Source organism: Antrostomus carolinensis, unplaced genomic scaffold (assembly GCF_000700745.2).
Source record: "Antrostomus carolinensis isolate BGI_N321 unplaced genomic scaffold, ASM70074v2 scaffold1928, whole genome shotgun sequence".
NCBI lineage: Eukaryota > Metazoa > Chordata > Aves > Caprimulgiformes > Caprimulgidae > Antrostomus > Antrostomus carolinensis.
In genome coordinates this window covers 280-14,933 of record NW_010333502.1, presented here as the reverse complement: position 1 = coordinate 14,933, position 14,654 = coordinate 280, and the positions used below count along the sequence as shown (strand labels likewise).

The window sequence follows — 14,654 nt, the reverse complement described above, 5'->3', positions numbered from 1 at the left end:
ACGTCCTCACTAACAGCCCATCACAGCCCAGAGTGTGGCCTTGACTTTGCTGCCCAAGGAACAGACAGCCCTTCCCAGAAGGGCTTCATGCCCGCTGTGGCCCTGGATTATAGGGCACCTCTTGCACCTAAGCTGCCTCCTCCTCCCCTAGCACAGCGTGAAAGCCAGAAAGGCCACACAGTGCCTGTCAGGGTGGATGGTTGGGTCACAGGGCAAAAGCTGCCTAAGCCTGAGCTGAACTTGTGGTGTCTGTTGGCCTATGGGAGTGTGAGGAGAAGAAGGCGGAAGGAGTTGGTGAATTGTGTATGACCTGCTTGAAAGTTCTTCCTCTTTTCAAAAGTGAGGAGGGTTGGACCAAGGTTAGCACGTCAGTCCATTAAACACCGTGGGCTTGACTGTTTTCCCTGACATTGGGATAGCTCTGATGTAGTCAGCAGATCCATACTGATATAAAATGGGTTCAAGTGAAATCATAACTGAACGATGGAGCAAAGCATTTCCTGTGCCCTTTCACAGCAGTTCTGTGCTTTCAATTATGGTACATTTAATTAGAATCATTAAGATTTTTCATTGTTTAACTATATATTGTATCTTGTTACATATAATCATTTTATGCATTACGTGCTTCAAAGGCAGCTTGCCAATCACATTTAGCTTCTTGGTTTTCATTTCTACCCAGTTGGAAGAGCTGGCATTTGGCCGTACCACTGAAAAGGGGTTGGCACCATTTGCTTGGATGCAGAGCTAAGCATTTAAAATATTGGAGCAGGGGCAATTTCTTCCTGAAGTGGTTGCCAAGTACTACAGTTTGTGCAGTGAGAAAGGAGCAGCCATTAGCCCAGCAGAATGGCAGTTGGAATTCCTGTTCTGGTACAGGGTGTCCTCACCATGGTCATATTTTGGAGGAAGACATAGGAGAGATGGGTTTCCCTCAGCTTGCACAGGTCCCCATAGAGTCACCTAGCAAGTTAATGACTTACTGAAGACAGATTGTCAGACCTCATTGCATGGCTTTTAATGTCTTCATTCCTAAGTGTTTCCTCACCTTGTAATGTCTCGACAGGATTCCCTTTGCTAGGAACTGTGTTCAGGACAGTGGCGTTCTTTAAGTGTTTCAGTTAAGCAGTGATAAATGTCCTTCTCGCCACTCTCTTGATCAGCTCTTTGCATAATGTTCTTTTATCAATGTACACAATTCAACTTCTGTTTCTGGTTGTGCAAGTTAGGCAGCCCCCTCTTGCGACGGAATAGCCCTCTTCTGTCCTGTGATCTGCATAGAGACACCTTCCTCATGTTATTTCCAGTATTAAATTTCCTTCAACAGTGCTGAGTGGGCGTGCTGCAGCGCTGCGGGGTTTCTTCTTTTTTCAAATTAATGCTGCTGTAAAAACCTTGGAGTAAATGCAGTTATGCTAGAACAAGAGACAGTATGGTATTGCAGAGATTTGCTTTTCATTGAACCGGAGAACTCCGTCACTGCAATACCTTTATTAACTTGCATTTGCTTCTGGATTCTGGTGCCTCACTGCAGCATCAGAGGTGTGATAACTGTGGGTAATGGTGTCCCTCCATGCGGAAGCACAGAATTACTTGCCCCTTTTTAAGTTGGCTGAAGTATAAAGCTACAATTTTCATGCAGGTTTTCTGTCCTTCAGTCAGGCAGCATCATGGACCTTGCTGAAAGTCACAGAAGTAGAGATGAGAAGCCTTTTTACTGACTGATGTGCTACCAATGGTCAGTTTTGATCATTCTTTCTCTCTCCTCTGATGCTGTAGGCCTCCGAAGTCTCTCGAAACAGAGGAGTTACTCTGTTGGCCAGACCAGGCAATAGTCTCGTAACAGCTATTAGAAACCAGCACCATCACGAGACACTACCTCTGGGTAAGCCAGGTTTCTCTTCTTTTCAAAACAGCGCTCACAAAGGTGCCTTTTAGAACTTCTCATCAACCATGTGCACTGCTGCATGTTGCCCTGTGCCTCACTAGCAGTGCAGGTGCCCCTGCAGTCAGGGTGACCTGACTGGGACCCCTCAATGGTAAATAAATGTGGTTATTTTTCCTTTTCCAGCTTACAACGACAAGATTGTTGCATTTCTACGCCAACCCAACATTTTTGAGATGCTGCAGGAACGTCAGCCCAGCTTGGCCAGAAACCATGCACTCAGGTACCATTTTTTTCTAGACTGCTGAAACCAAGTTCCAGGAAGGACTTCTTTTAGTGGGGGAAAAACAAATTCTAGTGAGTGTAGTGCAAAAGAGGAACTTGGTCCCCAGATGGAACTGTCACCATAAAGAGTAGGTGTAGACCAGCAGAATCTATGCAGTTACTATAGTTATTTGCCACAGACACCCAAGAATTAAGAACAACTGACATAACTATGGGCAAATAGTGACATATCTAATTTCCACTCTAGGGATTACTGAATAGCAGACGCCCTGTCTTCACCTACATTTATCACTTTGCTTTTCAGAAGAGAGGGTTAAATTAGTGTTTGGATGGAAGTCAGCAGCAAAACCCCAGTAACTTCAGCAGAACCAGGATTTTACCCCCTGACTGGATTTACACCCATGCCATGGACATAGTCACCCTAGGTTTTATAAAGAAATAGGAACATTATGAGTAGTATGTACTCCTGTCTTTAATCTTTCTCACTTATGACTTAATGGTAGTCCTTTCCAAAGTCATTAAATTGTATCTTTCTTTTTCTTACGCCTGTTCCTTTCCTATTAGGTTTAAAAAAAAAAAAAAAAGAAAGAAAAACCAACAGCCAGTACAATTGTAAGTCGTTCTAATTCCAAAGGTTAAATTGTTTTGGCCAAGAACCTAAGCTGGCATTAGTCAGTCTCGGCAATGCCAGCGTGCAACAGCTAAGAGTGTGACCAAGAGTTTAGTTTGTACTGTGCAGTAAAAAGTGTGGCTGTGGAGCTGGTGAAGGCGGGGAGGAAGAGCAAGGGAAGGACCTTCAAGTTCCTGCAGTGTTGTTTCTGCTGATAGCCTTACTGGCTCCTTTACCTGTGAGGGCCAGACAAAGAGTTCTTTGCATGTAAGGATTAGACTTCCTTCCTGGAGGAATTAATACATTCAAATAAAATGAAGGAGACAGAATGAAAAATGCTCCCAGTATTCAAGATGTACATTTCTGTAACTGAGAATTTTTTATCTTCACCATCGAGTTATTCCAGACTATTTTTTTTTCTCAGCTGTAATTTGAATTCTTGTTTCTCAGAGAACAGATGATGCTTTTATCTCCTTTTAAGCAGAGAACAAAATTGACTAGTGATAGGGACTGGACAGCTTAGCCAGTGCGTAATGAGATTTGTAACAGGATATTGAGCCCTTTGCCTCCAGGTCACTGCTTTGATTATACCTGAGGTCAGGAGTGATCCACAGCTGCTGTCTAATGCTCATAGAGCAGGTCTAACACAAATTCCTAGGAGACAGATGTCCATCTTTTACAGGACTTGATTCTGCAATACATTGCAGCCCCGCCCAACAAGGTGCTAAAGCAGATCCTTGACTTGAGGTGGAATCCTTTGACTGGATACTAGAACCTTCTTGGACAGTGCAATGCTTTAGAAACCCACTGACAGATTGGGGTGTAGGTCTGTACCTTCCATGGTCCTAATCTGCTGATAGGATCCTATCCTATGGTTCCTACTCACTAGCATTCATTTAAATAATCAAATGTATGATTTTACACAAGTACTGTATAACCTCTATGTGATCAATTAATATCAAGTATACGTTACAGTGTTATTTGCTAGATAAAATTGACAGAGGTAAAGGAAGTGGTATTATGTGAAATTCTGTTTACAAAAGGTGTTTACATTAGTTGTAGCCTTAAACAAAAGTCTGTCAGTGACATTAGCTATAGTGCTACACATGAGCTTGGAGGACTAAGAATTCTCCTGTCTTCTAAAATATAGTATAAAATCTCTCACTTTTGAATCAGGAAACTGAGTGATATAAATAGATTTTTTTTCTTTTGCAAGTTTATTAGTGAGATTAGAAAATTAATCAGGCAATTAAGATGTTGGCCATTTTTGTAAGGAGAGAAACAGGAACTGGCAAAATACCACGGAATAATAATTCTGTGCGCAGTTCGTGCCTTGATACTGACATGTTTTCTTCCTTTTTTAATTTTTTTTTCTTTTTTCAATAAGATTGTTTATTTTTCAGGGAGAAGATCCATTACATTCGGACAGAGGGTACACATGGGCTTGAAAAGTTGTCCTGTGATGCCGATTTAGTAATTCTGCTAAGGTAATCAACGTGATCAAAAGCATAATGTCATTACTGATGGTACCAGAGAAAGTGGCCAACTCTTTCTCAGCATCATTGGAAAGACTTTGTTAAATTCTTGTTGGGTTTTTTTTGTTTGTTTGTTTCTAAAAAAACCTCAAACTTGTCTTTCTCAGTACAAGTAAATAATGTAACTGCTCCTTAAATGGCTAGTTTTACTGCAGCAGTGCTTCCCCACACACACGGGGCCATGTGGCACTAATGAAACCTCGACGTACGGTGCAGTGAGCATTGCTTGGGCAATGTAGATAGGGCTTTAATCTTTACTGGGACAGGCAGCTTGGTCTTTAGACCCTAGCTGCTTTTGTGTAGCTCAGATAAGGAGTTACTTTATTGTCTTGGTCTTACATGGAATAGGCTGCATTCCCCAGGTGGTTTTGGTGTGCTGTATATAACACTGCCTAATGCAAGAGGCTTACAACTTATTCCCATCAACTTAATCCAAAGAGCTGAGCTATTTGGAAGTGTGTGACCCAAGAAAAATAACCTGGGAGACAGATGTGTGTATCTTTGCTTCTCACTTCTAATGTGCTGAAGTTGTCCCTGTTTACTACATAGCCCCAGATCTTTATTCTCTATCAGTAGATTGAGCCATTGTGTTAGCGTGAGATGTCTAATAAAATTCATTTTGTTCTTCTTTGTTACTGGTGGCCATGCCTGATTTGTGACACTTGTGGATTTTATGAATCCATGAGTTCAGAGATGTACCCAAACTTAGGACCACAGCAGACTTGCACCATACTGCATATTTACATTCCTTCATGTCACGAATGTGAACCAAACCTCTCCCTATCCCTTTTTCCATGCAGCCTTTTTGAAGAGGATATTATGTCCTACATACCACTGCAGGCTGCCTTCCATCCCGGATACAGTTTCTCTCCTCGCTGCTCACCCTGCTCATCACCCCAGAATTCTCCAGGTAAAGGGCTGGGGAAAATAATAGAAAATCTTGCATTTGTGGTATTTCTTCTAATAAATTCTGAGGGGCAGATTCAGAGCCAGCATCAGTTGTCAGCCTGCTAATTCCAGTGCCCTCTCCGAATTTGACCTCAGCTGCTTTTTTGCTGGCATGTACCTGTTGAGATGTTAACAGCAGACAAAGCACAGAGATCGGAAATTGCCCATATGGAATTATTTTCCTGGTTTTTATATAATTTGAAAGGATTAGAATAAGAGAATGGTGCACTCCAAATACAACTCACTGGAAGCACATTCATGTTATGTGACAGGAGCAGAAAGCAGTTTCCAAATCAAAGGTGCACTGCAATACTTCCAGTACTGCTGTAAAGTTCAGTCTCTTCCACTCGGTGTTCCAAAGACTTCTCTTCTTCCCCCAAAGACTCATCTATTTTAAGACCTGAGGGGATCACCTTGATCATCCAGTCTGACCTCCCCTGTTGAGCCCATTGAGTTAGGTTTGACTGGAAATGTATTTTCCAGAAAGACATGGTGTATGAGAGGGTTATTTCCAGCTGTGGTATGTCTCCGTAGTTATTGTTTATGCTACAGAAATTGGAGGAACTAATGACTCCCTTTTGCCAAGATACACAGCCCCCACCGCAGCCTCACTGCACGGCTGTGTCCAGTGGCTGTTCTCAGAGGATTGACAGAAATGTCATCTGAAGAAATCCATTTTTGGCTGAGCTTTTTTAACATTAATTTAAATTATCTGGTTTCAAACAAAATTAATGGGCAGGAGACATTCAAGTCTTGGAAGTGGCAGTGGAAAATTGGAAGGTTTTTTGGTGAATGCTGAACCCTTATCTACAGGAGGAGAGTTTTGTCAGAACGTTGTACTTTCATTAATGAGTTTTAACACCATTGCTAGTACAGTTCCCCTCCTCTGCATCAGGATGGATCATAAACAAGTCTCCTGCAAGACAAAAATCAAAGTATTCGGCAAGAACATGACTTAGGGGAATGCTGAAAGAACTGCACCGCTCTTTACCTGTTCTTGTGAAAACACAAGAAGGGCAAATACACATTTCCAGCAACATAGAGTCTGCCTGCTTATTTCTGCCACTGGTTATATAGCCCGTGAGAGCACCCGTTCTCTTATGTCCTGGGGGATAAGGAGGTCTAACAGGAGTGTTGCAAGGGATTCTCTCTGCACTGCATGTAAATAAATACGTTCTACCAGCAAAGACAATTAGTAATGTCCTTCCCTCCTGGCAACCACAATACCTGGTGCTCCCACTAAATGTGATTTTTTATTTTTATTTTTTCTTCCTTCCTGTGGAGGTTTTTCTGCCAGATTTCTCATATAAAAGGGCTTGTTTTTATTGTCTTCTGTAACAAGATAGGGAAATGGGATTTCTTTGATCCATCCTTTGACCCTTTATGGCATGGCACTTGCTCATACAAGAGGACTGATCGGCTACTTTGAGAATGCAGATTGCAAAACCAAACAGGTCCCAAATTGCTAAAAACCTGCTGTATGTGTGAATCATCATAGTAGCATTTCTTGCTGACAGAAATCCTTCTCCATGCCACAAAGGGGTTTTGTGTTGATAGCTGGAAGTGTTTAATACACAGTCAGATTATCGCAGGGAAACTCAATTCCCACCTTGGCTAGGGTGCTAGGCTCCAGTGAGAAGCATTGCTTTGAGCTCCAGAGATTTAATTCTGCCAAGTAAGGGGATCTCCTGTGTAATGCAGAGGAGAGAGATCTCTTAAAACTGCAAAAGGGAAAGAAAACCTAAATACCCAAGACCGTGAGTGGGAGTTCTGCATGTCAGTCTTTCTCATGCCTTTCCAATCCTTGAATTTCCATTCAGATCCCAGTTGAGGCTGAGGCAGCACAAAGACAAACACAAGGTGTGCTTAACAATTCTTTTAGTGAAGATACAGCCCCGGAAGTCATTGCAGTCACTGAATTCTAGAAATTTACAACTTCATTAATGCCAAGTAGAACAAAAATAATACTGAGTGCACCTAACACAGTTGCTAACCAGATCAGCTGCATGATTGGGAAAAATTTAAGGCCCCTTACACCTTAGGATGCTGTTTGTTTTCTTGTTAGGACTGCAGCGAGCAAGTGCAAGAGCACCTTCTCCATACAGGAGGGACTTTGAAGCCAAGCTGCGCAATTTCTATCGAAAACTTGAAGCCAAAGGGTATGGGCAAGGTCCAGGTAAAATTAAGTGAGTATTACAAGTCACTCAAGTAGTCTAACGTGGTGTAGCTTTACCTTTATCTATGAATGAAGACACTGATAGGGAGTGGGGAACACACCGGAGATTGCATTTTGTACATGAACCATCAGGGCAAGGTAAGATCTTAGGATATCTTGCAAGAGAGTGACCTTCAGGAGGCTTTTGCCTGGAAGTTTTATTTCTTATTGATTAATATTCTCTTACACTCCATTCCCTACATATTTAACAGAGATGTTGCTATTCCTACCTGTAATTTGCTAGTAGGAAAATCATCTATTTGGGCAAACGTTCACCAGAGATTAACAGCTGCATCATTGTAATGACGGAGTGACTCCACATCCTTTGGATCTACATCTCAGTATAACTCAGGACCAGAGTATGACCCCACAGAAGTTAGCTTGTACATGAAGGTTTAATTTTCAGTAGTTCTTTGTGTTGGTAGCCCTCCTGGATTTGAAACTAGAGAGATTTCTGCCCCTCTTCATGTATTTTTGGGGATCTCTGCCACTTTGTTGTGGAGTTTGCTTTACAGACATCTGGTTAATTGGCTTTTGAGTCTGTACCTACTTGTGCTCAATCTAGTTATCCAATTTGGCCAAAGGACTGTATGTTTTTAAGGTATTTTGTGGGCATCTGGTTGAATTTATGCATCAGGTTGGCTTCCTACCAAATCACATCTGCTGTGGGAAAAAGAAGTATGAAGCCAAGCAATTTATTCCAGGCAAACATCGTCATCAAAATATTCTTACGGAGCTGGGGAGTCCTAGCTGCAGGTTATCCCTTTTGGTGTCCTGCTAAGTGTGTCCAAGGCAGACAGGAAATACATTTTAGAAGGTCTCTCTTAAAACGTCCATGAACATACGAACAAGAAGGGTTTCTTTAAATGTACTATTCATTAAGTTGGTTTAGAGGTTGGCAGGGGAATGAGTAGTGTGTTGTATAAACAGAAGCTGATACTCCCTTTGCTTACCCTGCTACAGAAGCAGTAATTCCATGGACGTTCACTGGATTAAATCCAGGAGGATCTTGGGGCTAATCCCAGAAATCTGTGACCTCATGTACACAGGAACTCACGGCCCCCACTACCATATACATTTGTACATAGAGGGTATTACAGAGAGTCTTATGTAGAGCAACACTTTGAACCTCATCTCAGCATTGTAAAGAAATTCACCTTTGAGGCACATAGAAAAGCCTAATGAAACAACTCGCTCAAAACCCATGATGGTCATGTGCATGTGCACCAGTGGATGCAGCTTTATTAACTTCTCTGAAAATGAATGTCTCTCTTCACCAGCTCTTGTTTACCTTCAGCCTCACACGACTCAATCACGAGATCTCTGTTTCTGCCTCCCTTCTGCAGGTTAATTATACGACGTGACCACTTGCTGGAAGGCACCTTCAACCAGGTAATGGCATATTCACGCAAGGAGCTCCAGCGGAACAAACTCTACGTCACGTTTGTTGGCGAGGAAGGGTAGGGAACCACTAAATGCTATCAGTTTTGAAGTAGCTGTTATGTTGCAAAACAGAGTTGACTAAGGCTGAGCCTTTCTTGTTATGTCATGTTCCTTTGGTTTTGTTTTACCTCTGAGTAAGTGATTCATCTTAATCAGCTCAAATATTTGTTAAAAATAACAATAGCAATAATGCTTCATTTTCCTGTAGCACCTTCCATCTAGATGTCTCAAAGTGACCATTTAAGTGGTTAAATCTAATGTCATCTTGTTGCTGTAGGTATTCTGACTGGCTAAAAGGCAAAAGCAAGCTGCAGGCCCATGTTTACACACTGAATCAGTCTCAGGGCTATAATTAGAGACCAGTCCTTTACCACTTTTGTTACTCTAACTCTTCAAAATTAATCTGGTTTTGCCTCAAAAATTTTTGCTTTGCGTGCCATCTAATGATCGTTTGTTGTCCATATGTGGACTGCTTGTTTCTGGTTGAAGTGAGGAACATGAATACTGGTCAGTCCCTACGCTTTAATTCACCCAGTTGGAAGCTGAAAGTAATAGAAGTCTCTTGAGAAGGCCTTTTCTCAGGAGACTTTCTGCCAGCCTTAAAATCCATGAGCCATTCTTGGATGATTAAAGCCAGCCTCAGACTTTTTGTTTCCAAATCTAAACAGAAGCTTTCAAAGCCACCCTGGCTCACCTCAAGAGCTATTTTGTAATTAAGGTTTAATCCACATGCTTTTATCGTGGAAAGACCATTGTGCCTGTTTCCAGTGTTCCAAATAACAAAGGCTTGAAATCATATTTCAGTAGCTTTGTATATAAAATTTCTTTAAAATTTAAAAAACCACACGTGGATAGGAGTTCAGTTCCAAAGGTACCAGAAGAGCAAGGCTCTGGGGCAGCTCTCAGCATGTCCAGCAGCTGCAGACACTGTCAGCTCTGAGGTGGCTTGTCAACTGAAGAGCTTCTGCCAAGCTGAGTTTGGGGACCTGTTAGGTCCAGTGGAAAACAGAAGTGACCAGTCTCAAAAAGAGTCACTCAGTGACCTCAGTATCAAAGTTTTCCTTAACTCTTAGTTTTTATACTCCTTGGATTCAGTATTATTTAACAGAGGTCGTCTTTCACAGCTCATTTTGCCTCTGGCTTGCAAGTAAAGTATAAACATGCAGCATACCTCAGCTTGCGTTTTTGGAAGAGCATGCTAGTATGCTAACACTGACAAAGTCATGTTGTTTTCCCCACATCTCTAGTAACTTTTACTGTGTGTGGCACCATATCCTCAGGAGAAATTACAAAACAATTTGATTTGCAAATTCATTCATTCTTCACTGCTTCATTTACATCTGAAGATACATCCCCCCAGGGTTTCTGCTGTTTAATGCTAATTCAGGTTCTGTTGGAGGGACTCCAAGATACCACTTTCCTACTGAAAAGAAGAGTTGATGCTGTATGGGCACAGCTTCCCACGTGTTTCAAAGCTAAAATGACATTGGAAATGAACTATGAAGGCTTTATGATGTGTTCGTGTGTTGCCCAGAAATGCAATACCTGGTCTCTCCGTGGAGGTTTTTAAATCTAGACAGTTTGTAGTTCTTTACTCCAGCCATCATCAGGCTTGGCCCAGTATTTTAATGTCCACTGAACCAGATCTGTTACGTGGTTTAGCACTGGTGGTTCATGCAGGTTTATTACCATCCCCTTTTGCTGTTGTGGCTTCAGTCTTACCGCATGATCCTAGAGCTAAAGGTGTTCAGAGAGAAAAGTACGGCATCTCCAGATGTAAAACAGAGGAGGATGGGCCAGCCTGCCCTTTATCAATCATTCAACCCCTTGTGATTATGCTCCTGTAACTTCAAACATAATACAGAGCGTTCTGATCCAGCTGCAGAGTTTTCCCCACTTACTTTACATTTGTTAAGTAGAAGGAATAGTGCCCACCTCAGAATATCTTTTGGCACACGTGATACATGGCTACAAATAATTTGTTTATATTGCTTAGATTTATTTTAGAAAAATAAAACCTACTTACCATTATTAGAGGACGATCTGTTTTTAATAAATCCATCACAGTTGGGTTTAATGCATTCATGAAGCTCTGGTGAGGTTTGGTTTTTTATTTCCAAGTTGAGATAATGGGAAACAGCTTGATTTAGAAGTTGAGCTTAAAAAAAAAAAAGATGAAAAGGTGAATCTCTGCAGAGCAAAATTGTGCAACAGCAAAGCACAGCGTAAGATCTACCACATGTATTTGAAACTGTCAGAAAAGTAGAAGAGATTGGATGGAACAACTGAGGAATCACCATTCTATCTGAAGAGACACAGTTCTGTTCGGTCTTGATCTCGCTGAGCATTGACCTTTAGGTTATACCTATAGCTAAGAAAGCATCCTTGGGGCTAGGTTGTATCTTTGGTTCCATCTCAGTGTGGGAGAGTAAGAGCAATTTCTGCTTCAGTCTGGGCTGTCTGGTCTGTGAACCCAGGTGTCCATAGGCAGCTCCAACCCACTCACAAAAAGCTAGCCCTCTGCTAGCCAGCCAGCTAAGGCAAGGCTGAGCTTTGTACCTTCAATTTACTAAGCCTTTGGAACAAAGGAAAACAAACTCCTTAAGGGATGTGTCCGCGTTACGATTCCTCCCATATCAACCTGGATGCTGGTGAAGTTTCAGCATCGTGACTTGTTCAGGGCTCAGAATCAACTTTTGAGAGGAGATACACACCATGTTAGAAACACTCAACTGTGCAGGGGTAGGTACTGGAAAGCAGCCAAGGCAGGCCAAACCCAGGAAATTCACTCAAATGGGAATGAGCCTCATTTTGTCTTTTTACCTTTTCCTTTCCAGGTTGGACTACAGTGGCCCCTCCCGAGAATTCTTCTTCCTTCTTTCTCAGGAGCTCTTCAATCCCTATTACGGGCTGTTTGAGTATTCAGCCAACGACACTTACACTGTACAGATCAGCCCCATGTCTGCCTTTGTTGAAAACCACCTGGAATGGTAAGGACATTTTATGTGGAATTGAACAATCCTTTTAGAGCAATACAGAAATGGAAATGCAAAACACACAAGCTTTCAGTTTAGGCTATGTACAAATATCACTGCTTCTGCTGGGAACAAGTGGGAATAGGTTGGGTGAAGGAAGAGAAGGGAGTAAGTGTAAATACAACAGCAGGCTCTGAAAAAGGAGTCGTGATGAGGTACTACTATTAAAACATCCTGCTCACATTACTTGGAACTTGGTGACTGTGTCCTGTGTGAATGTGGAAAGGACGGGAAGAAGAGCTCTGCTTAATCCAGGCCTCCTCTCCTTGGTCCCTCTCTGAGAACAGCAAGTGTGTTCCTTCTGTACATCAAGCAGCGTTGTGCTTGGAAGCCATACAGTTGTCTCTGAGAGCCACATAGCTGCTCTGTACCTGCTACAGGCCTTAGAAACGGCCCAGTGAAAGGGGTTTCCCTTTTCTCCCCTGACAGAGGGTCCCTGCTTGTGTGTGACGAGGCCAGCAGAGTGAGCAGCTGCTTCACCTTACCGAGTATGTGTGCAACCAGACAAACTGCTGATCTTGTTCCTTTATCAAAAACTCTGAAGGCATATGGTGATCTCTTCATTTTTCTGTCTGCCTCCAGATCTGCCTGTCTTTGGGGGTTGTTTTCCCTTTGACAGTTTCAGATGTGGCTCAGTGGAGCATGGGCTGCGAGCTCTGGGTGTCATTGGATCCCTTGAGGGATTTCATTGTGTCAAAGAAATCCTGCCACATGGGTTCATTCTTATGATGTTTTTCTTTGCCTACCCAATCTCACTGACTCAAGAGGAGATCCTTTTTTAAACTGGAAGGTAGTTCAGGCCCCTTTAAGTTGCAAATAGTACATGCCCCTCTGTTCTCGTACACAGATCCTCCTTTACTCTGGCTTACAGTGGGTGAGAGATCAAGAACAACTAATGGTTGTACCATCACCTCTATTAAGGTTGCGGTGGAAAAAAAGGGATGTTACCGGGAGTAGCATGGTCTCTGAATTGTTTTTTGTTGGTGGGTTGCTTTTTTTTTTTGTATTATCACTTCCAGCAGGGAGGCATTATGCTAACAAAGATCCCTGCATTAGTGTTTCTCTACTAACATTGTCAGGAAGAGAGCGGCTTAGTTCTTACAGCCTGGCCATCTCCCACTGCAGTCCTGTTCATAAGATATTTTGCAGTGGCTTCCTAGTTTTCAAGAAGAAATACAGTCTGTCCTTTGTTTGGTTTAAGAGGCAGCGTGGATAAACTTTTGATTTAGGAGGCTGTATTTGTGAAGAAGCATTTTGGACCACTTAGGCAGGTGCAAACCCAAGATCGTTGTGCCCACACTGTGAGCAAACTGGATGCAGGCTTCTTCCTCCAGAAATGGTGTTGCCCTGTTATCTCAGCAGTGTTTGAAATAGGCCCTGACTCTTATAAGTACTGTTGTTGCAAAGAGTTCAGCTGCAGTTTTCTTAAGTAATAAATTCTGCTGTAAAAAATATATACTTTGTTGATTCCCTCATTTTGTTCTTCTGTTCATTGAGACATCTCAGCATGGAAGAGGCAGATTTTTAAGGGTATCCTGGGCATATAGAACAGCAGAAAGACACCTAGGATGATTTTCTATAGCAGCATTTAACTCAGAAAACAACAGCAGTTAGACACTTGGGATAATATTTCTCCCACTACACGTATCTATACAGGCTCCTTGTATAACAGGATGTTATTTGGGCTTTGGGCATTTTGGGATGTCTTTTTTTAGGAAAGAGAAATGAAGTCCCTTGGCCTGCAGAAGGAAATAAATGCTATGAATGAAGAGGTTTGTACATAAAGTAGTGTAAATAGGGCAAGATTGCAGAACCCCAGGGAAAGATAAGCAATCCAGTAAGTGCTTGGAAATACTTCTTGAACCTGTTGTGGAAATAATTGGCTGAGACCAGCGGTTTATAATTAGCCTGATAGCCTTCATGATTGGCTTGCAGATATCCAGACATTATAAAGGTTTTTATGCTGTCTGCGTTGACTGATCTCAGCGGTTCCTTTGTCACTCCAGAGTACTGTATTTAGAAGTCTGTGGAGCCAGCTAAGATAGGATTTGGACCAAGCTTTATAGAAGTCAGAGTACGATTCTGCCATCAAGGCTTTCTAGGCTAACTTCTCTGAGGGCACTGTGCTAACTTGCTTGTCGTTACTTGCTCACAAGGAATGGGGTTTCCTGAAATTCTCAGTCTTTCTCCAACTTTGTTCTCATCAAAGTCAGTGCTAAAACTTTCGTTTTTCAGCTTTACTTGTTGATATATTCCAGCAGAGCCTCCTCCCTCTAACATGAAAGAAATAAAGCTCATTTTCCTGTTCCCAAGTCTGTTATGAGACACCAGTTAACATAGAGGGATGGATCAGAGAGTTTTGGATGGTTTTGAGAGTCCCACTATCACAGATAATGAATATTCATGGTCTTTTCAAAGCTTGAAGTTTGGTGTCAGTCATGAAAACCACACAACCACTATTGGTTTAGATTTGCAGATTTCTTGAACAGTATGCTTTTTGGTGCTGTGGGGCTTATTGTTTCTGTGGCATCTACCCTTGACATGTTTTTCTGTGTAGTAATTCCGCAAGACCTATCCAGACACGGCCATATTAAGAAACAGGACCAGCAAAAAAAATTATTTTACATTTTCTCTTCCTGAAGCAAACAGTGGCGAGTTAGAGATAAATACAACAAAATGCAGAGATGTGAAGTTTTGTTCA

At 42.1% G+C, this 14,654-nt stretch overlaps 1 protein-coding gene across 1 annotated transcript in view; it reads left to right on the top strand.

The window, feature by feature from the left end:
- The window catches only part of HECW1 (HECT, C2 and WW domain containing E3 ubiquitin protein ligase 1), a 122,647-nt gene extending 110,735 nt beyond the window's left edge, over positions 1-11,912 (top strand). The window contains exons 15-21 of the mRNA XM_010173863.1: positions 1,777-1,882; positions 2,069-2,165; positions 4,181-4,264; positions 5,113-5,222; positions 7,326-7,446; positions 8,822-8,935; positions 11,756-11,912. Coding sequence (XP_010172165.1) covers positions 1,777-1,882; positions 2,069-2,165; positions 4,181-4,264; positions 5,113-5,222; positions 7,326-7,446; positions 8,822-8,935; positions 11,756-11,912 — 789 coding nt within the window. The remainder of the gene's footprint in view (positions 1-1,776; positions 1,883-2,068; positions 2,166-4,180; positions 4,265-5,112; positions 5,223-7,325; positions 7,447-8,821; positions 8,936-11,755) is intronic.
- The last annotated feature ends 2,742 nt before the right edge of the window (positions 11,913-14,654 follow it).